The sequence below is a fragment of the Lampris incognitus genome, chromosome 1, assembly GCF_029633865.1.
Source record: "Lampris incognitus isolate fLamInc1 chromosome 1, fLamInc1.hap2, whole genome shotgun sequence".
Taxonomy (NCBI): domain Eukaryota; kingdom Metazoa; phylum Chordata; class Actinopteri; order Lampriformes; family Lampridae; genus Lampris; species Lampris incognitus.
In genome coordinates this window covers 1,474,151-1,496,678 of record NC_079211.1, presented here as the reverse complement: position 1 = coordinate 1,496,678, position 22,528 = coordinate 1,474,151, and the positions used below count along the sequence as shown (strand labels likewise).

Genomic DNA, 22,528 nt, shown 5'->3' with positions numbered 1-22,528 from the left:
GTTGAGGGGAGGGGACCAGGTCAAGGGAGCATGTGGTGGGGCGACTGGATGTGATGAGGTTGAGGACCTTGTTGGGGGAGAGGGGAGCGAGGTGGGATAGGGTGGAACATGGAGAGGTGAGGGAGGGTGCAGAGGGTGGGCTAGTGCAAGGAGCGCTAACCGGGTGGTGAGAAAAGGAGGATCTGATGTCGTTTACCTTCTCGTCAAAGAAGTTAGTGAAGTCATCAGGGAGAAGAGAGGAAGTAGGAGGAGGAGGTGGGGGTTGAAGGAGTGTAGAGAAGGTTTCAAAGAGTTTCTTAGGATTAGAGGCAGAGGACTGGATTTTAGAGCGATAGAAGGTAGCTTTAGCAGCAGAAAGGGAGAAGGAGAAAGTGGAAAGAAGAGATTGGAAGTTGAGAAGGTCCTCTGGGAGTTTGCCTTTTCTCCAGTTGTGCTCTGCTACTCTTAGGCTCCGTCTGTCTGTACGTCCTGAGTCGGTCAGCCAAGGGGCAGGTGGAGTTGGGCATGCAGGCGTGGAGGTGAGGGGACAGAGATTGTCCAGAGAAGAGGAGAGGGTAGAGAGAAGAAGATCAGTAGCAGTGTCAGTGGGCAGGAGAGAGAAAGATTCAGGTGTAGGGAGGATAGAGGTAACGGAGGAAGAAAGATCAGTGGCGGAGAGAGAGCAGAGGTGTCTACGGGTGGAAACCATGTGGGTGGGGGTGGGGGCTGAGGGGGGAGAGAAGAGGGAGAGAAAGTAGGACATGTAATAGTGGCCAGAGAGCTGGGGGGGAGTAACAGAGAGATTGGAAATAGGACAGTGACTAGTAAAGATAAGGTCCAGCTGGTTGCCGGCCTTGTGGGTAGGAGGAGAGGGTGAGAGGTGAAGGTCAAAGGAGGAGAGGAAAGAGAGAAGAGGATCTAGCTTGTCAGTGTGAGACAAGTGTGTCAAGCTCCTCCAGAAACTCACCAAGGGGGCCTGGTGGGTGGTACACAATCACAATGGTGAGTTTGACTGGATAAGAGACAGTAACAGCATGAAATTCAAAAGAGGGTGGAGAAAATTGTGGAATGGAAACAAGAGAGCATTTCCATTTCAGGGAGATTAGCAAGCCAGTACCACCACCTCGCCTCCCAGCTCTGGGAGTGTGAGAAAAAGAGTACACATCTGACAGAGCTGCGGGTGTGGTAGTGTTTTCTGGCATGATCCAGGTCTCAGAGTAAGAAAGTTGAGGGAGCGCAAGGATGCATAGCCTGAGATAAACTCAGCTTTCGACACCGCGGACTGGCAATTCCAGACCCCTCCCGTCACCACTTGCTCATCATGAGCGGAGAGAGTGGGATAGATGAGATTGGTAGGGTCACAGCGCCTAGGAGTGACCCAACGTCTATGCCAGCCCCGGGAAGAGGAAAGGACAGGAATGTAAAGGAAACACATAGTCTAAACTAGGTACACAAAATACAGATGACTGACTGGATCTAAAAAGAGCAGTCCTTGCTTGACTCAGTCTTGGCTTGAAAAAGTCGCGCTTGCCTTTGTTCACTCTAGCCTTCGTTCAGCCTCGACCTGTTTGCCCTCGGCTTGTTTGCCTGATGCTTAGAAACTGAAGCTGACGCTTCCAAGTAGCAGCAGTGATGTAAAGAACACTGATTACTAATTGTCTGCCAGGAGTGCAGGCCAAACCCTGGCCACTTAACACCCAATTGGCCAAAGAGCTAAAATAAAAATAGGCCTATTGCCCAGAAACTGGTCATTTATGTAAAACTCTATCAAACCTCAGACAAAACTATTAAAACTGCAAACAGCAAGTTACCAAGAAATATATTTATAAGCTAAAAGGATAGCTAAGTCAAAACAGCTAGGCAACAAGAAATATTTAAGGACAAACTAGGTGAAAAACAGCTACAGCTAAAATAAGACAGCTAGAGCCAGAATAAGATCCCACTAGTTCCCACTGGGAACCAGCAGCAGATGTATAGAGAAAATGACTAATACTCAAGCAGCTGGAATAAGACTAATAGCAACTTGTTAAGCAAGAAAGATGATACTTACTCTATTCTAGATGAACCAGCAATTCAGAATCACTCCAGAAGTTAAAACGCACACTGGATTGAAACTGAACCAGGCCACCCTCATAAATCCTTGTGATGTTCTGGTCACACCCTGTTAGTTTGGATAAGTGTGTTACTTTGGATATGTGTGTTTGATGTGTTTTAGTTTGGATATGTGCGTTAGTTTGGTTATACGTATGTGTTAGTTCGGGTATGTGTGTTAGTTTGGGTATGTGTGTTAGTTTGGATATGTGTGTTAGTTTTGGATATGTGTGTTAGTTTGGATATGTGTTTTAGTTTGGGTATGTGTGTTAGTTTGGATATGTGTGTTAGTTTGGGTATGTGTGTTAGTCTGGGTATGTGTATTAGTTTTGATATGTGTGTTAGTTTGGGTATGTGTGTTAGTTTGGGTATGTGTATTAGTTTTGATATGTGTGTTAGTTTGGGTATGTGTGTTAGTTTGGGTATGTGTGTTTGTTTGGATATGTGTGTTAGTTTGGGTATGTGTGTTAGTTTTGATATGTGTTTGTTTGGATATGTGCGTCAGTCTGGGTATGTGTGTTAGTTTGGATATGTGTGTTAGTTTGGGTATGTGTGTTACCTTGGATATATGTGTTAGTTTGGATATGTGCGTCGGTCTGGGTATGTGTGTTAGTTTGGATATGTGTGTTAGTTTGGGTATGTGTGTTAGTTTGGATATGTGTGTTAGTTTTGGATATCTGTGTTAGTTTGGATATATGTGTTAGTTTGGATATGTGCGTCAGTCTGGGTATGTGTGTTAGTTTGGATATGTGTGTTTGTTTGGATATGTGCGTCAGTCTGGGTATGTGTGTTAGTTTTGATATATGTGTTAGTTTGGATATGTGTGTTAGTTTTGATATGTGTGTTAGTTTGGATATGTGTGTTAGTTTGGGTATGTGTGTTTGTTTTGGATATCTGTGTTAGTTTGGATATGTGTGTTAGTTTGGGTATGTGTGTTCTTGTAGTTTTGGATGTGTTGTTGTCTTTGTGTTGTACGGCTGTGGGCTGGGGGAAACAGCATCTCGTTTCATTTCATGTATGCAAGTGCATGAAGTGAAATGACAAATAGTGTTCCTGATTCCTGATCTTTCAGCGTTGTTTTGTGTAAATTGTGTAAACACAACATCATGTCACGTTGTGCATCTTGGGAGAGAGATCCTCCTCTGCCGCTCTGCCTGCGCTTTCTTCTTGGTTTTCCTCCCTGTTAAGGGTTTTTAGGGAGTTGTTCCTTATCTGATGTGAGGGTGTAAGGACAGGATGTTGTGTTGCTGTAAAGGCCCTAAGGCACATGAGTAATTTGTGATACTGGGCTGTACAAATAAAACTTTTTCTTTCTTTCTGTAATTTTTCTCACACTGTCACCCAGAGTTTGTAAATAACTTAAAGTGAAGGTGACTTAAAGTGTAGGTGAAATGTGAGTATGTAAATGTCTTAAAGTGAAGGTGACTTAAAGTGTAGGTGAAATGTGTGTTTGTAAATGACTTAAAGTGTAGGTGACCTAAAGTGTAGGTGAAATGTGAGTATGCAAATGACTTAAAGTGTAGGTGACCTAAAGTGTAGGTGAAATGTGTGTTTGTAAATGACTTAAAAGTGTAAATGACTTAAAGTGTAGGTGAAATGTGTGTTTGTAAATTACTTAAAAGTGTAAATGACTTAAAGTGTAGGTGAAATGTGAGTTTGTAAATGACTTAAAGTGTAGGTGACTTAAAGTGTAGGTGACTTAAAGTGTAGGTGACTTAAAGTGCAGGTGAAATGTGTGTTTGTAAATGACTTAAAGTGTAAATGACTTAAAGTGTAGGTGAAATGTGTGTTTGTAAATGACTTAAAGTGAAGGTGACTTAAAGTGCAGGTGAAATGTGAGTCTGTAAATGTCTTAAAGTATAAATGACTTAAAGTGTAGGTGAAATGTGAGTCTGTAAATGTCTTAAAGTATAAATGACTTAAAGTGTAGGTGAAATGTGAGTCTGTAAATGTCTTAAAGTATAAATGACTTAAAGTATAGGTGAAATGTGAGTTTGTAAATGACTTAAAGTGAAGGTGACTTAAAGTGTAGGTGAAATATGTGTTTGTAAATGTCTTAAAGTGTAAATGACTTAAAGTGTAGGTGAAATGTCAGTTTGTAAATGACTTAAAATATAAATGACTTAAAGTGCAGGTGAAATATGTGTTTGTAAATATCTTAAAGTGTAAATTACTTAAAGTGTAGGTGAAATGTGAGTTTGTAAATGACTTAAAGTGTAGGTGATTTAAAGTGTAGGTGAAATGTGAGTTTGTAAATGACTTAAAGTGTAGGTGACCTAAAGTGAAGGTGACTTAAAGTGAAGGTGACTTAAAGTGAAGGTGACTTAAAGTGCAGGTGAAATATGTGTTAAATGTCTTAAAGTGTAAATTACTTAAAGTGCAGGTGAAATGTGAGTTTGTAAATGACTTAAAGTGAAGGTGAAATGTGAGTTTGTAAATGACTTAAAGTGTAAATGAATTAAAGTGTAGGTGAAATGTGAGTTTGTAAATGACTTAAAGTGAAGGTGACTTAAAGTGCAGGTGAAATGTGTGTTTGTAAATGACTTAAAAGTGTAGGTGACAAAGTGTAGGTGAAATGTGTGTTTGTAAATGACTTAAAGTGTAGGTGACTTAAAGTGCAGGTGAAATGTGTGTTTGTAAATGACTTAAAGTGTAAATGACTTAAAGTGTAGGTGAAATGTGAGTTTGTAAATGACTTAAAGTGAAGGTGACTTAAAGTGCAGGTGAAATGTGTGTTTGTAAATGACTTAAAGTGCAGGTGAAATGTGTGTTTGTAAATGACTTAAAGTGTAGGTGAAATGTGAGTTTGTAAATGACTTAAAGTGTAGGTGACAAAGTGTAGGTGAAATGTGAGTTTGTAAATGACTTAAAGTGAAGGCGACTTAAAGTGCAGGTGAAATGTGAGTTTGTAAATGACTTAAAAGTGTACGTGAAATGTGAGTTTGTAAATGCCTTCACGTGTAGGTGACTTACAGAGAGCCCACAAACCCACTCTTTATCACACTAAAAGCACTAAAATTTAAGGATGTGGTTGACTTCAAAACAATTCAAATCATGTACAGAGTAAAATATCAGCAGTTACCAAACAGTGTCCAAAAGTTGTTCCAGAGGAGGGAAAGTGAACAGGATCTCAGAGGAACATGTGTATTCACAAAACAACCAGTGAGGACAAATGCAAAACTTCATTGTGTATCCATCAAAGGAGTCAATCTATGGAACAACCGTAGAAAAGAGGTGAAGATGTGTACATCAATAAGCAAGTTTAAACAACTCTTTAAAACAACATGCTGAATAGATATAGGATGGATGAACAGAGAGGTGGGCTGGAATAACAGGACACAACACATGACGTTTAAGGTGCCTTATTTGACTTGTACTGTTTTGTTTATGTTGATCTCTATGCGTTGGCTTTTCTTTTCTTTTTTCCACTTTTGTTTTGTCTTGAACGTTTTGTTTTAGTTTGATTTGAGTGAGTGATAAAGCATAAGAAAGGGGTAGGAGCAGAAAAGTCCTTCACTTCATCCTACGCCCTTTTCCAACATGGTGCAGTTATTACCTGTGTTGCTACAGAGAGTTTGCAAACTATGTTCACTATTATTTCCATTTGCTCTTGTATTGCTGCCTGTGTGTTTTATTTGTTATTTTAGCATGTTGGAAATAAAATCCATCTGAAGTGAAGGTGACATGTGAAGTCCTATCCTGAGAATAGCATCAGTCTCTACTTAAGAAAGACAGGAATCAAAGCCACGGCACCATCACAACATGTTTTAATGTTTAGCCAGCATTCTTTCTCTGGTTATCTACAAACACAAGTTCAGATCAAGAGAGACGAGTGATGAAGCTCCCGTTGTCTGATCCCCATCACACAGTCATACATGTTCCCTCACATGTTACACGCTAATGGCAGGAAACACACCAGACAACTAAACCAGCCAACCACACTGGTTCCCCTGTGTCTAATCCACATCTGGACCAGAAACACATCTGGACCAGAATCCCTGCTTTAACAGTGCAAATTCAAAACAAAAAGAACTGCTGGTGACAGTCTGGCTGATGTGACATGTGTACTGTCATGACCCGTATCCACACCACATCACGCCCACCAGGAATCACTGTTGTCATTCATCTCACAACCACGAGGGGGCTCTGCAGGAACAACCAGCAAACCACTCTCCCCCTCCCCCTCCCCCTCCCCCTCACTGCTGTGATGAATTAACAACAGGCTGCTGGGGGTGAGAATCAATGGTGGGGCTTCAAGATTCCTCCTTACAAATGACTGCTGATATATGTGTGTGTGGATGTTTGAGGCTGTGTGTGCATGTGCATGTGTGTGCGTGTGTGTGTGTGAGTCCATGATGATGGCGTCTTCCCGACAGTCATGAGTAACTCAGAATATTGAGTGAATGGGGTGAAGCAGGGCAGCAGCTCCATGTTGTCATGACATGTTGGGGATAACAAATCACTCCTGCTGTCGTCCCTATTCCCCGGACACCCACACCCTGATGTCCACACCCCTGATGTCCACACCCCTGATGTCCACACCCCTGATGCCCACACCCCTGATGCCCACACCCCTGATGTCCACACCCCTGATGTCCACACCCGGACGCCCACACCCCTGATGCCCACACCCCTGATGTCCACACCCCTGATGCCCACACCCGGACGCCCACACCCCTGATGCCCACACCCCTGATGTCCACACCCGGACGCCCACACCCCTGATGTCCACACCCCTGATGCCCACACCCGGACGCCCACACCCCTGATGCCCACACCCCTGATGTCCACACCCGGACGCCCACACCCCTGATGCCCACACCCCTGATGTCCACACCCCTGATGTCCACACCCGGACGTCCACACCCCTGATGCCCACACCCCTGATGCCCACACCCCTGATGCCCACACCCCTGATGTCCACACCCCTGATGTCCACACCCGGACGCCCACACCCCTGATGCCCACACCCCTGATGTCCACACCCCTGATGCCCACACCCCTGATGCCCACACCCCTGATGTCCACACCCCTGATGTCCAAACCCGGACGCCCACACCCCTGATGCCCACACCCCTGATGTCCACACCCCTGATGTCCACACCCGGACGTCCACACCCCTGATGCCCACACCCCTGATGCCCACACCCCTGATGCCCACACCCCTGATGTCCACACCCCTGATGTCCACACCCGGACGCCCACACCCCTGATGCCCACACCCCTGATGTCCACACCCCTGATGCCCACACCCGGACGTCCACACCCCTGATGCCCACACCCCTGATGCCCACACCCCTGATGCCCACACCCGGACGTCCACACCCCTGATGCCCACACCCCTGATGCCCACACCCCTGATGCCCACACCCCTGATGTCCACACCCCTGATGCCCACACCCGGACGTCCACACCCCTGATGCCCACACCCCTGATGCCCACACCCCTGATGTCCACACCCCTGATGCCCACACCCCTGATGCCCACACCCCTGATGTCCACACCCCTGATGCCCACACCCCTGATGCCCACACCCCTGATGCCCCACACCCCTGATGCCCACACCCCTGATGTCCCACACCCCTGATGCCAGCACACCCGGACGCCCACACCCCTGATGCCCCACACCCCTGATGCCCACACCCCTGATGCCAGCACACCCGCACGCCCACACCCCTGATACCCACACCCCTGATGCCCACACCCGGACGCCCACACCCCTGATGCCCACACCCCTGATGTCCCACACACCCTGGATGCCTGCACACCTGGACGCCCGCACACCCAGACACCCACATACCCGGACACCCACACCCCCGGACGCCCACACCCCTGATGCCCACACCCCTGATGTCCACACCCCTGATGCCCACACCCCTGATGTCCACACCCCTGATGCCCACACCCGGACGCCCACACCCCTGATGCCCACACCCCTGATGCCCCACACCCCTGATGCCCACACCCCTGATGTCCCACACCCCTGATGCCAGCACACCCGGACGCCCACACCCCTGATACCCACACCCCTGATGCCCACACCCGGACGCCCACACCCCTGATGCCCACACCCCTGATGTCCCACACACCCTGGATGCCTGCACACCTGGACGCCCGCACACCCAGACACCCACATACCCGGACACCCACACCCCCGGACGCCCACACCCCTGACCCCAGCACACCCCGGACGCCCACACACAGTGACTGTGTCTCTGCATGTACCTATCCTATTGTACAGCAGCAGTGGGCAGCTGCAGCACCCGGGGACCAACTCCGCTTCTTCTTTCCACTGCCTTGCTCAGGAGCACAGGCAGGAGTATTAACCCTAACATGCATGTCTTTTTGATGGTGGGAGGAAACCGGAGCACCCGGAGGAAACCCACACAGACACGGGGAGAACATGCAAACTCCACACAGGAAGGACCTGGGATGGCCTGAGGTTCAAACCCAGGACCTTCTCGCTGCGAGGCAACAGTGCTGACCACTGGGCCACCGTGCCGCCCCACACATATAACACATATGTATGTATATATGTGTGTGTGTGTGTGTGTGTGTGTGTGTGTGTGTGTGTGTGTGTGTGTATGTGTATGCATGGCTTCCTTACTTGCATAAACCATCCTCAGGGTCCTCCAGACCAAACCTCTGGTCGAAAGTGAGCTGGATCCTGGTGTTGCCAGTGGCGACCAGCCTCCAGAGCATCACGGTGTTCCTGGGATATGTGTGTGGGAAGTCGGGACTGTGGAGCATTCCCTCTCCAGATACCGATATGATCTTCTCCTGCTGGGAATCTGTCACTCCTAACAGAAGAATCAGAGACATATAAATATTAGTCTCACCTTGGCAGGATGAGCTGTGATAGGGATCACAACACCAACGCAATGGCGCAACAACTACACAAACACACATAAAATAGAAAATCACTGTAATGTCCCTTTTTAAATGTTTGTTCATTTATTAAAATGCTGACAGTTTGTATTCATCATGTGTGCCAGGCAGTAGTTATAGGGGCTGGTTGTGTTTGGTCACACGCGTGTGTGTGTGTGTGTGTGCGTGTGTGTGTGTGTGTGTGTGTGTGTGTGTGTCCAGGGAGCCTCCCGTGCTCATTGCATGCTGGGATAGACTTCAGCTCCCTGTGCCCCTACAGTGGAATGAGTGACTGGATGATGGACAGATGGTTTGTATCCAGCAGGACGTACAGATCAGACACAATGTTTCAGCTGTACAACGTGCCTGCCTGCTCAGACGGACACGTGACGACTTCTCGTCAACACTGTGAGTGTGTTGTGTTGTAGTTGTGGTCAGTTGGTGTTGTGTTGTAGTTGTGGTCAGTTGGTGTTGTGTTGTAGTTGTGGTCAGTTGGTGTTGTTTTGTAGTTGTAGTCAGTTGGTGGTGTTTTGTAGTTGTGGTCAGTTGGTGTTGTGTTGTAGTTGTGGTCAGTTGGTGTTGTGTTGTAGTTGTGGTCAGTTGGTGTTGTTTTGTACTTGTGGTCAGTTGGTGTTGCGTTGTAGTTGTGTTCAGTTGGTGGCGTTTTGTAGTTGTGGTCAGTTGGTGTTGTTTTGTTGTTGTAGTCAGTTGGTGGTGTTTTGTAGTTGTGGTCAGTTGGTGTTGTGTTGCAGTTGTGGTCAGTTGGTGTTTTGTAGCTGTGGTAAGTCAGTGTTGTGTTGCAGTTGTGGTCAGTTGGCGTTGTGTTGTAGTTTTGGTCAGTTGGTGTTGTGTTGTTGCTGTGGTCAGTTGGTGTTGTGTTGCAGTTGTGGTCAGTTGGTGTTTTGTAGCTGTGATAAGTCAGTGTTGTGTTGTAGTTTTGGTCAGTTGGTGTTGTGTTGTAGTTGTGGTCAGTTGGTGTTGTGCTGTAGTTGTGGTAAGTCGATGATGTGTTGCAGTTGTATTGTAGTTGTGTTGCAGTTGGTGTTTTGTAGCTGTGGTAAGTCGGTGTTGTGTTGTAGTTGTGGTCAGTTGGTGTTGTGTTGTAGTTTTGGTTAGTTAGTGTTGTTGCTGTGGCCAGTTGTTGTTGTGTTGCAGTTGGTGTTTTGTAGCTGTGGTAAGTCGGTGTTGTGTTGTAGTTGTGGTCAGTTGGTGTTGTGTTGTAGTTTTGGTTAGTTAGTGTTGTTGCTGTGGCCAGTTGGTGTTGTGTTGCAGTTGGTGTTTTGTAGCTGTGGTAGGTCGGTGTTGTGTTGCAGTTGTGGTCAGTTGGTGTTGTGTTGCAGTTGTGGTCGGTTGGTGTTGTGTTGTAGTTGTGGCCAGTTGGTGTTGTGTTGCAGTTGGTGTTTTGTAGCTGTGGTAGGTCGGTGTTGTGTTGCAGCTGTGGTAGGTCAGTGTTGTGTTGTAGTTGTGGTCAGTTGGTGTTGTGCTGTAGTTGTGGTCAGTTGGTGTTGTTTCTTGTTGTTTCCTTCCTGCCATGTGGCACTTCTGCTGGTGTCCCATTTGCACACGGGGCAAGTGAAGTCCATCTCATTTCAGAATCCACTTTTCTCTGATCTCACTGTTGTCTGAACTGCTCTTGTCTGCTTCTCAGTTGGAAACCTCCTGCTGGACTGAAGCCACCTCCCTGCTCCAAATCTCAGTGCTTCTGCCCTCCTCAGCAGGGAGCAGGGAGCACTTGATCTGCCATGACGTGAAACGAAATGCCGTTTCCCCCAACCCACAGCAGTACAACACACAACCCACAGCAGTACAACACACAGCAGTACAACACACAACCCACAGCAGTACAACACACAACCCACAGCAGTACAACACACAACCCACAGCAGTACAACACACAGCAGTACAACACACAACCCACAGCAGTACAACACACAACCCACAGCAGTACAACACACAGCAGTACAACACACAACCCACAGCAGTACAACACACAACCCACAGCAGTACAACACACAACCCACAGCAGTACAACACACAGCAGTACAACACACAACCCACAGCAGTACAACACACAACCCACAGCAGTACAACACACAACCCACAGCAGTACAACACACAGCAGTACAACACACAACCCACAGCAGTACAACACACAACCCACAGCAGTACAACACACAGCAGTACAACACACAACCCACAGCAGTACAACACACAACCCACAGCAGTACAACACACAGCCCACAGCAGTACAACACACAACCCACAGCAGTACAACACACAGCCCACAGCAGTACAACACACAGCCCACAGCAGTACAACACACAACCCACAGCAGTACAACACACAGCCCACAGCAGTACAACACACAACCCACAGCAGTACAACACACAGCCCACAGCAGTACAACACACAGCCCACAGCAGTACAACACACAGCCCACAGCAGTACAACACACAACCCACAGCAGTACAACACACAACCCACAGCAGTACAACACACAGCCCACAGCAGTACAACACACAGCCCACAGCAGTACAACACACAACCCACAGCAGTACAACACACAACCCACAGCAGTACAACACACAGCCCACAGCAGTACAACACACAACCCACAGCAGTACAACACACAGCCCACAGCAGTACAACACACAACCCACAGCAGTACAACACACAACCCACAGCAGTACAACACACAGCCCACAGCAGTACAACACACAGCAGTACAACACACAACCCACAGCAGTACAACACACAGCCCACAGCAGTACAACACACAACCCACAGCAGTACAACACACAACCCACAGCAGTACAACACACAGCCCACAGCAGTACAACACACAGCCCACAGCAGTACAACACACAACCCACAGCAGTACAACACACAACCCACAGCAGTACAACACACAGCCCACAGCAGTACAACACACAACCCACAGCAGTACAACACACAGCCCACAGCAGTACAACACACAACCCACAGCAGTACAACATACAGACAAAAACACATTTAAGAACTACAAGAACACACATATTGACACTAACACACATATCCACACTTAGCCTAGCCTGCCCCGATTACGTGTCCTGTCAGACTGCCCTCCGTGTTTCCTCCGCGGGGGCAGCTCCAGGCAGGGGCCGTGGTCCCCAGGCCCACCGGACAGGCAGACCAGGCTCTCCCAGCCGATCCAGCGCCAGCTCTCCCAGCCAGACACCCTCGACACACCTCCCCGCACTCACGACCACACCAAAAACACCACAGTCAATGCCAGGTGAGGCGGCTGCCAGACCGCCCTTGGTGTTTTGGAACTGTCGGTCTGCATGGGCTAGCAGTTAGCTTAGCCTGCCCCACTTCCGCGTTCCGCCAGACCGCCCCCGGCACCACCTCCTCGGGTGCAGCTCCGGGCAAGGCCGCGGTCCCTGGGCCCCCAGCACAGCAGACCAAGCTCTCCCAGACCATCCAGCGCCAGCTCTCCCAGCCAACAAACGAAGACAAAAACGTAGACGCAGATGTGGACAAAGACACTGCATGGACGGTGCTGCATGGACGGTACTGGGCGGGGCTGCTGCAAATGTGAATTTGCAGCGCCATCTTGTCCATCAGGTCCACCAGATTACTATTCAAACAGTTTGTCAGTGTTATTTCATTCTTGCATGAAATCAGGTCAAAACAGACACACATAGACCAGCATGCAGCTCTTCTCAAACATCTGCATGCTGCCCCATGCTTTGTCATCCTCCACTGACCTCTTCATCCACTAGTCTCACTCACACACACACACACACACACACACACACACACACACACACACACACACACACACACACACACACACACTTCACGGCCTGTGGGGATCTCCAGCCTCAGCTTCATGACGTCACACTAAGTGTGAGTGCATGACCGCTGGACTGACGTCATGTGATCAGCGATCAATAACACATCAAATGTGGATGAATGACAGAAGAAAACCAACCAGTCATGTTATGTTTCATAACCTTCACAGTCACATGTGGAATTCTTCCCAACAAGCCTTCAGCTATGACGATTTAAATGCAAACAAAATCCTTCTGGATTCTCTCCATCACTTCTGTATTTCACACCATGCTTAATGAATGAGTTATTGTTCTGTTATTATTTATTATTTCCTTATATAGCATTTTAAGGGCTGACACAGCCAGGGCACATGCCAGGACTTCCCAAAGTCTAGACCGGGTGGCAGGTCAACCTGGAGCCAGCCCATAACTCGTTATGAATACAACACATCAGTGTAACGTTTACCATTATGTGTGTATTTGCTGCTGAGTTAACGTTACACTGCAGGAGGTGCTTGTGGGTGGAGCGAAGCTTAAATTACACTTACAGTAACATAACGAGTGTAGAGTAACACCATCTCCACTTCACCTGGTTCACTACACACACACACACACACACACACACACACACACAGCCCACCCTCTTCAAAACTGAGAGTAGAGGAGATGGGAGAAATTAGCCATAAATGACAGTAACAAATACGTTCACTGGCACGCGAGTTTTCGTTAGGGTTAGAGCCAATCAGAGGCCGAGTCGGACGGGTCTTCAATCAGAGCCTGAGTCGGGCGGGTCTTTAATCAGAGGCCGAGTCGGGCGGGTCTTCAATCAGAGCCTGAGTCGGGCGGGTCTTTAATCAGAGGCCGAGTCGGGCGGGTCTTCAATCAGAGGCCGAGTCGGGCGGGTCTTCAATCAGAGCCTGAGTCGGGTGGGTCTTCAATCAGAGGCCGAGTCGGGCGGGTCTTTAATCAGAGGCCAAGTCGGGCGGGTCTTCAATCAGAGCCTGAGTCGGGCAGGTCTTTAATCAGAGGCCGAGTCGGGCGGGTCTTCAATCAGAGGCCGAGTCGGGCGGGTCTTTAATCAGAGCCTGAGTCGGGCGGGTCTTTAATCAGAGGCCGAGTCGGGCGGGTCTTCAATCAGAGGCCGAGTCGGGCGGGTCTTCAATCAGAGCCTGAGTCGGGCGGGTCTTCAATCAGAGGCCGAGTCGGGCGGGTCTTCAATCAGAGGCCGAGTCGGGCGGGTCTTCAATCAGAGCCTGAGTCGGGCGGGTCTTCAATCAGAGCCTGAGTCGGGTGGGTCTTCAATCAGAGGCCGAGTTGGGCGGGTCTTTAATCAGAGGCCAAGTCGGGCGGGTCTTCAATCAGAGCCTGAGTCGGGCAGGTCTTTAATCAGAGGCCGAGTCGGGCGGGTCTTCAATCAGAGGCCGAGTCGGGCGGGTCTTTATTCAGAGGCCGAGTCGGGCGGGTCTTCAATCAGAGGCCGAGTCGGGCGGGTCTTCAATCAGAGGCCGAGTCGGGCGGGTCTTCAATCAGAGGCTGAGTCGGGCGGGTCTTTAATCAGAGGCCGAGTCGGGCGGGTCTTCAATCAGAGCCTGAGTCGGGCGGGTCTTTAATCAGAGGCCGAGTCGGGCGGGTCTTCAATCAGAGGCCGAGTCGGGCGGGTCTTCAATCAGAGCCTGAGTCGGGTGGGTCTTCAATCAGAGGCCGAGTCGGGCGGGTCTTTAATCAGAGGCCAAGTCGGGCGGGTCTTCAATCAGAGCCTGAGTCGGGCAGGTCTTTAATCAGAGGCCGAGTCGGGCGGGTCTTCAATCAGAGGCCGAGTCGGGCGGGTCTTTAATCAGAGCCTGAGTCGGGCGGGTCTTTAATCAGAGGCCGAGTCGGGCGGGTCTTCAATCAGAGGCCGAGTCGGGCGGGTCTTCAATCAGAGCCTGAGTCGGGCGGGTCTTCAATCAGAGGCCGAGTCGGGCGGGTCTTCAATCAGAGGCCGAGTCGGGCGGGTCTTCAATCAGAGCCTGAGTCGGGCGGGTCTTCAATCAGAGCCTGAGTCGGGTGGGTCTTCAATCAGAGGCCGAGTTGGGCGGGTCTTTAATCAGAGGCCAAGTCGGGCGGGTCTTCAATCAGAGCCTGAGTCGGGCAGGTCTTTAATCAGAGGCCGAGTCGGGCGGGTCTTCAATCAGAGGCCGAGTCGGGCGGGTCTTTATTCAGAGGCCGAGTCGGGCGGGTCTTCAATCAGAGGCCGAGTCGGGCGGGTCTTCAATCAGAGGCCGAGTCGGGCGGGTCTTCAATCAGAGGCTGAGTCGGGCGGGTCTTCAATCAGAGCCTGAGTCGGGCGGGTCTTCAATCAGAGCCTGAGTCGGGCGGGTCTTTAATCAGAGGCCGAGTTGGGCGGGTCTTTAATCAGAGGCCCAGTCGGGCGAACAATCAGAGGCCGAGTCGGGCGGGTCTTCAATCAGAGCCTGAGTCGGGCAGGTCTTTAATCAGAGGCCGAGTCGGGCGGGTCTTCAATCAGAGGCCGAGTCGGGCGGGTCTTCAATCAGAGCCTGAGTCGGGCGGGTCTTTAATCAGAGGCCGAGTCGGGCGGGTCTTCAATCAGAGGCCGAGTCGGGCGGGTCTTCAATCAGAGCCTGAGTCGGGCGGGTCTTCAATCAGAGGCCGAGTTGGGCGGGTCTTCAATCAGAGGCCGAGTCGGGCGGGTCTTCAATCAGAGCCTGAGTCGGGCAGGTCTTTAATCAGAGGCCGAGTCGGGCAGGTCTTTAATCAGAGGCCGAGTCGGGCGGGTCTTCAATCAGAGGCCGAGTCGGGCGGGTCTTCAATCAGAGGCCGAGTCGGGCGGGTCTTTAATCAGAGGCCCAGTCGGGCGGGTCTTCAATCAGAGGCCGAGTCGGGCGGGTCTTTAATCAGAGGCCCAGTCGGGCGGGTCTTTAATCAGAGGCCGAGTCGGGCGGGTCTTCAATCAGAGGCCGAGTCGGGCGGGTCTTTAATCAGAGGCCGAGTCGGGCGGGTCTTCAATCAGAGGCCGAGTCGGGCGGGTCTTTAATCAGAGGCCCAGTCGGGCAGGTCTTTAATCAGAGGCCGAGTCGGGCGGGTCTTCAATCAGAGGCCGAGTCGGGCGGGTCTTTAATCAGAGGCCCAGTCGGGCGGGTCTTCAATCAGAGGCCGAGTCGGGCGGGTCTTCAATCACAGGCCCAGTCGGGCGGGTCTTCAATCAGAGGCCGAGTCGGGCGGGTCTTTAATCAGAGGCCCAGTCGGGCGGGTCTTTAATCAGAGGCCGAGTCGGGCGGGTCTTCAATCAGAGGCCGAGTCGGGCGGGTCTTTAATCAGAGGCCCAGTCGGGCGGGTCTTCAATCAGAGGCCGAGTCGGGCGGGTCTTCAATCAGAGGCCCAGTCGGGCGGGTTTTCAATCAGAGGCCGAGTCGGGCGGGTCTTCAATCACAGGCCCAGTCGGGCGGGTTTTCAATCAGAGGCCGAGTCGGGCGGGTCTTCAATCAGAGGCCGAGTCGGGCGGGTCTTTAATCAGAGGCCGAGTCGGGCGGGTCTTCAATCAGAGGCTGAGTCGGGCGGGTCTTCAATCAGAGGCCCAGTCGGGCGGGTTTTCAATCAGAGGCCGAGTCGGGCGGGTCTTTAATCAGAGGCCCAGTCGGGCGGGTCTTTAATCAGAGGCCGAGTCGGGCGGGTCTTCAATCAGAGGCCGAGTCGGGCGGGTCTTCAATCAGAGCCTGAGTCGGGCGGGTCTTTAATCAGAGGCCCAGTCGGGCGGGTCTTCCAAATGAACATTTGGACCAGTGCCTCCGACTAGCAATCACACCTTTTGTGCCAAGGTTCAAGCAACTGACTGCAGGCAAACAATGCCATTTCTCCCACTACGCTGGAACCTGTGGCGTACCACAACATCCCGTAGCCTCCCTGCAGTAGTAGCTAGCAGTATCGCCAATAGCCTACGTGCTACTTGCTTGTTTTTCGGCTTGCTTATTTTTGCAGTAATTGGGTACATATTGCATTATCTTGCAAGCTTCCTAGACCTGTGATGGCTGCTTGGTTTTGGTGTCAAGGAAATAAAGGTCTCCCGCGATAAGAGAACCCAGCTCTGTTTCTGTGCCACAAGACACGCCCACCGTGGACACAACACAGACAGTCCTGTGAACCGGGGCGTGCAGGACAGATCCCTGTAGACCAGGGGGCCGAGAGAGAGAGGATTCTGGGTTATGTATACCACAACGTGAGCTTGAACTCGAATATGAAACGCTGCAGACTAGTAGTATCTGCTATGAATGGTTAGTGTCTGCCGGGAAAAATGATAGGGTGCATAATAGGGCTGCCAATCGATTAACAAAACTAATTAGTCAATCAAGAAACGCGAGAAAGGGTCCAGTTGCAGAGGATGGCTGTAGTTCAGTTTCAATGTCTTACCATTTTTATCTACTCTTGTTTCTTAACTTGTGTATTTTTCTATATCTATGTTTACTCACAACAGCCTGAAGAGATGCAAATAGAAAGAAAGAAACCACGTTATTCGACTTTGTATTCTTACAATGCATTCATCCATTCATCCTCTGCATCCATTCATCCTCTGCATCCATACATCCTCTGCATCCTATCGTACAGTGGGCAGCTGCAGCACCCGGGCACCAACTCCACTTCTTCTTTCCTATTGCCTAGAGTAAATAGTGGATATATTCATTTACATTTTTATTGTTGTGTTTTATTGATTCATTTTTCATTTGTTTACCGATCGCACGTTGTGTTCTCACACCGGACTGCACTAAAAAAGCTCTTAAAACCTTGTTTCTTGTTCATTTTAACCTTACTTAATTGGGGCTTGTAAAGATTTTTTTTCCTAAATGATGTGCAATGTTTCGATCAGTTTTTGTTTTGTTTAATTTACCTATTTATACATTTATATAGCTATTTTGTATTGAATTTATACATTTTACATTTCGTTGACTGGTTGAATAAAGGTTGAATAACAAGAAAATAGTCTTTGACTTTATTAGTTGTGCTTCTTCCTAAAGTTTTTTTTTCCCCCACCGTTTTTCTCCCCAATTGTACCCGTCCAATTGCCCCACTCTTCCGAGCCGTCCCGGTCTCTGCTCCACCCCCTCTACCGATCCGGGGAGGGCTGCAGACTACCACATGTCTCCTCCGATACATGTGGATGAGGAAGTCGGGCGTTGCAGAGAAGTATGTAGGAGTGGTGCAAGATATGTATGAGGGAGGTGTAGCAGTGGTGAGGTGGGTGGTTGGAATGACAGATGGGTTCAAGGTGGAGGTGGGATTACATCAAGGATCGGCTCTGAGCCCTTTCTTGTTTGCAATGGTGATGGACAGGTTGACGGACGAGATCAGGCAGGAGTCTCCATGGACGATGATGTTCGCAGATGACATTGTGATCTGTAGCAAGAGTAGGGTGCAGGTGGAGGAGAGCCTGGAGAGGTGGAGGTATGCACTGGAGAGAAGAGGAATGAAAGTCAGTAGGAGCAAGATGGAATACCTACACGTGAATGAGAGGAAGGACAGTGGACTGGTCAGGATGCAAGGAGTGGAGGTGAGAAGGCATAAGAGTTTAAATACTTGGGGTCAGCTGTCCAAAGTAACAGAGAGTGCAGGAGACAGGTGAAGAAGAGAGTGCAGGCAGGGTGGAGTGGGTGGAGAAGAGTGTCAGGAGTGATGTGTGACAGAAGGGTACCAGCAAGAGTTAAAGGGAAGGTTTACAAGATGGTGGTGAGACCAGCTATGTTATATGGGTTGGAGACAGTGGCACTGATGAAAAGACAGGAGGAGGAGCTGGAGGTGTCAGAGATGAAGATGATAAGATTTTCACTGGGAGTGATGAAGAAGGACAGGATTAGGAAGGAGTATATTAGAGGGACAGCTCAGGTTGGACGGTTTGGAGACAAAGCAAGAGAGGCAAGATTGAGATGGTGTGGACATGTGTGGAGGAGAGATGCTGGGTATACTGGGAGAAGGATGCTGAATATGGAGCTGCCAGGGAAGAGGAGAAGAGGAAGGCCAAAGAGGAGGTTTATGGATGTGGTGAGGGAGGACATGCAGGTAGCTGGTGTGACAGAGTAGTAGTAGTAGTAGTACGGTTTGTTAGATCAACTTTCTCCTGTTGCTCCGATCATCGTGTATTCATGAGGCCATCCACACCATCATGCTGTTGATTCAATGTGTTCTGGATGAGGCCGCGCTGTCAGACGTTTGCTAGCAGATTAAACGTGTGAGTAACTGTTCCCCGAGTGCAGCACTTGTGGACAAATGTGCATTTGAAACACAGCTCAGCTTTAATTACACCATGTTTTCCCATAAATTTGAGCGAGCAATGGGATGTGTACCCCAGTGTGATTCACTCTGCGTTTGTTTCCTTTGGAATGAAAAGAAGAACCTAGGCAGCTTAAAATTATCACCCTGTGCCGATGCTGGATAAGGTCGAATAAAATCTCCATAAGACTCCCAGTCCAGATCCAAACACAACGCGTATGACCTCTGGTAAAAAACTGGATTAAAGGAAACCTCGGTACAGATAGAAATGTCTGGAAGGTGCTTTTTACAGTTTTGAGTTACAAATAAAATGAACTCAGACCAGATATCATTTAAATGATCTCCGTTGGGAAATGAGCTTTTTACTGCTGTACTGAATTTGGACTATTTAACATTTTTACTCAACAACTGCTTTTCAAAAGCGAAACAGACCACGATCATATAATCCATCCATCCATCCATAATCCAAACTGCCTATCCTGCTCTCAGGGTCATGGGGATGCTGGAGCCTATCTCAGCAGTCATTGGGCGGCAGGCGGGGAAATACACTGGACAGGCTGCCAGGCCATCACAGGGCAAACACACACACACACACACACACACACACACACACACACACACACACACACACACACACACACACACACCAAGGGACAATTTAGTACAGCGATTCACCTGACCTACATGTCTTTGGAGCTACATGTCTGGGCTGTGGGAGGAACTCTTCAGTGAAAATAGAAATAGAGACAAATTTAAAGATAACTTGATGTCTAACTGTAAGGATCCAGTGGGTTTTTTTAACACTTATGGAACTACAAGTTGGAGTTTTTGCGAGCTCCGAGTTCTCCAACCTTCCTTTGGTTCCACTAGCATTCATGAGGGGCTAGCATGACATTAGCCGGCCTTTTCCTCCTGGCGGCGGCTCCAACACTGTCCATCAAAAGAAGGAGAGATATCAAACTGTAATGACGCTGCTTTTTCTGGGATAAGCCCTGCATCAGATTGCAGATATTAATGACTTAGATTGTTTCATTTGGTACTGATGTGGAGCCAGGCGGGATCATGCTGACTGACACTCTGCTAAATATGAAGGAAAACAAAAGCCAGCCCGTACTTCTCAATGAACAGGCTCTTTTTCTAAAACAGTCAGGAGCTTGGCATCAGTACAAACAACTAACTTAATAAGAGCCACCTTGTATAGCTCTTGCAGAAGGCGTCTTGCAGCCTGCAGAGATGGAAAATAGACATTCTGTGCTGTGTTGTTGCAGGCAAACACCACCTGAAGACCGTTTTAACAGAGGAAATGCATCTCAACTGAACTCTTTTCTCAAACTAGACTAGCCTACTAGACCTCTGTTCCTCGTAGCAATTCTCCCTTGGAGTCTCTACAGATAATATCGAATAAAAGAAGTGATTTCTCTTTTAATCTGTGGCGCAAGTAGCTGCAAAAGTCTTGATTGACTGTTTTCTTTTGTTTCTGTTTGGCGTCTCAAGAGGAAACAAGCCGATAGCTTCCATGCTAGTCGAGCTTAGCTTTCCATCATGCTGACATCTTTTTAATTACATCCCTCAATTACAGCCACTCACAGCACACTGGTCCATAAAGCACGTAAGCGTTAATGTGGAAAAGTAAGCATTTCATGACTACATGAGCCCAAATGTATGGAAGTCCACACAGAACCGTGAGGGAACACCTGGCTTCAATACACATGACCCAACCACGAAGAGAGATGTTAAAACATGCTGAGGTAAAGAGGCACGACTTAAGCAGCTCTTCCTGAATTTAATTCCTATGGAGAAATGATTTATATGCTGAATGGCGTGCCCCTGTATTAAGGTGGTAATTATGAGGAAAAACGGATCTTGCTGTTGTGGTGAAAGAGGAAAAGGAAAAAAAGAGAAAGCCTCGACATGAATGGAAGAACGAGGCCCTAATGAAAAAGTATTCGAGTGCATGGATGAAATCACAGTTGATCCTGAAGGTCTGCAGATATCCACTCTGATCCAGAAGAACACATCACAGGTAACTGGAGTGGGTGGAGGAGTGTTTGCATTCTTCACTTCAACAAAAGAAAAAACAGCAATGTTGGCTTTCATCACAGCGGTGGCTCCATCCAGGGTGAGGGTCATCACAGCGGTGGCTCCATCCAGGGTGAGGGTCATCAGAGCGGTGGCTCCATCCAGGGTGAGGGTCATCAGAGCGGTGGCTCCATCCGGGGTGAGGGTCATCAGAGCGGTGGCTCCATCCGGGGTGAGGGTCATCAGAGCGGTGGCTCCATCCGGGGTGAGGGTCATCAGAGCGGTGGCTCCATCCGGGGTGAGGGTCATCAGAGCGGTGGCTCCATCCGGGGTGAGGGTCATCAGAGCGGTGGCTCCATCCAGGGTGAGGGTCATGAAGGCTGCCAGCCTGACCCCAACTCTCATTCTGTGTTAGAAGCCATTTCGTCACTTCCTCCCTTCATCATTCTCAAACACACAAACCCCCATGCTCAGCCAACACACACACACACACACACACACACACACACACACACACACACACACACACACACACACACACACACACACACACACACACACACACACACCCTCGCCGGTGGGGTTCTGGGTGTAACTCTCAGGGTTAACCGGTGTCATCTAATGATCAGAGGACCCCCTCCCCCCAGAATTACCTCAAACATGACTTTTCCTTGACCCCTTTCTTTCCCTGGCGGAGGAAAGGGGAGCCGGCTATTAGAGGAGGAAGCCAGTCTGAGTAAACAGGAGCATGTACAGTGCTGCTATTGTGCTTTGTTCACGCATTAGTGGGCGAGCCATTCACTCTGTTGAACATTAACCTCTCCACCGCCCCAACACAACCGCCTCAACATGACCGCCTGCGCACACAACCTCCGCCCTGCACAAGCTCACGCTAGGCGTGCACGGACTCAGCAGGGCAACATGAAGATAATGTAATGTAGAGAAATTACAAAGCAAGATACATAAATACATACAGGCATGCATACATTAGCAAATGCAAACATACACCCCCCCTCCCCACACACACACACTCTTGAATAATAGGTGAATAATAGGTGCAAGATGAGACTTTGCAGCTGCCATTACTTTTTACGTACAAACAAGTGTGAACCACACCTTCACCCAGACAGCTCAGGAGGGGAGGACTGAAAACAGACCGAGTCTAAACTCTGCTCTCTTCACCAGACCTGTGAGTCTGCTTCAGACTTCAGGTGATCATACTGGGACATACAGCAGACATGATGTGTCTTGCTGGACCTGTTGACTGCACCACGACGCTTTTTCTTACAAAGTCAGAACTGTATGAGTCTGTTTAGCAGAAGAGGTCAGACCTCATCCTTCAAGAAAGCTGAAGTCACAACTGTCCAGTCCACTCAGGCCGCACCAGAAGATAAACCACTGCAAATTAAAACAACTCCTGTGTAAGGGTCATTTCAAATGGGTATGGATTACCTTGCCAAGCAGGATCATATTTGTAAAGTTAGCCATGATTTTGTTCACAC

The 22,528-nt window shown here is 49.1% G+C and overlaps 1 protein-coding gene across 1 annotated transcript in view; it reads right to left on the bottom strand.

The window, feature by feature from the left end:
* pdgfc (platelet derived growth factor c) overlaps window positions 1-21,431 on the bottom strand; it is a 70,586-nt gene extending 49,155 nt beyond the window's left edge. The window contains exons 1-2 of the mRNA XM_056296572.1: window positions 21,029-21,431; window positions 8,678-8,867 (exon numbers count right to left, since the gene is read on the bottom strand). Of these exons, the coding sequence (XP_056152547.1) occupies window positions 8,678-8,867; window positions 21,029-21,431 (593 nt within the window). The remainder of the gene's footprint in view (window positions 1-8,677; window positions 8,868-21,028) is intronic.
* Window positions 21,432-22,528: the final 1,097 nt, after the last annotated feature.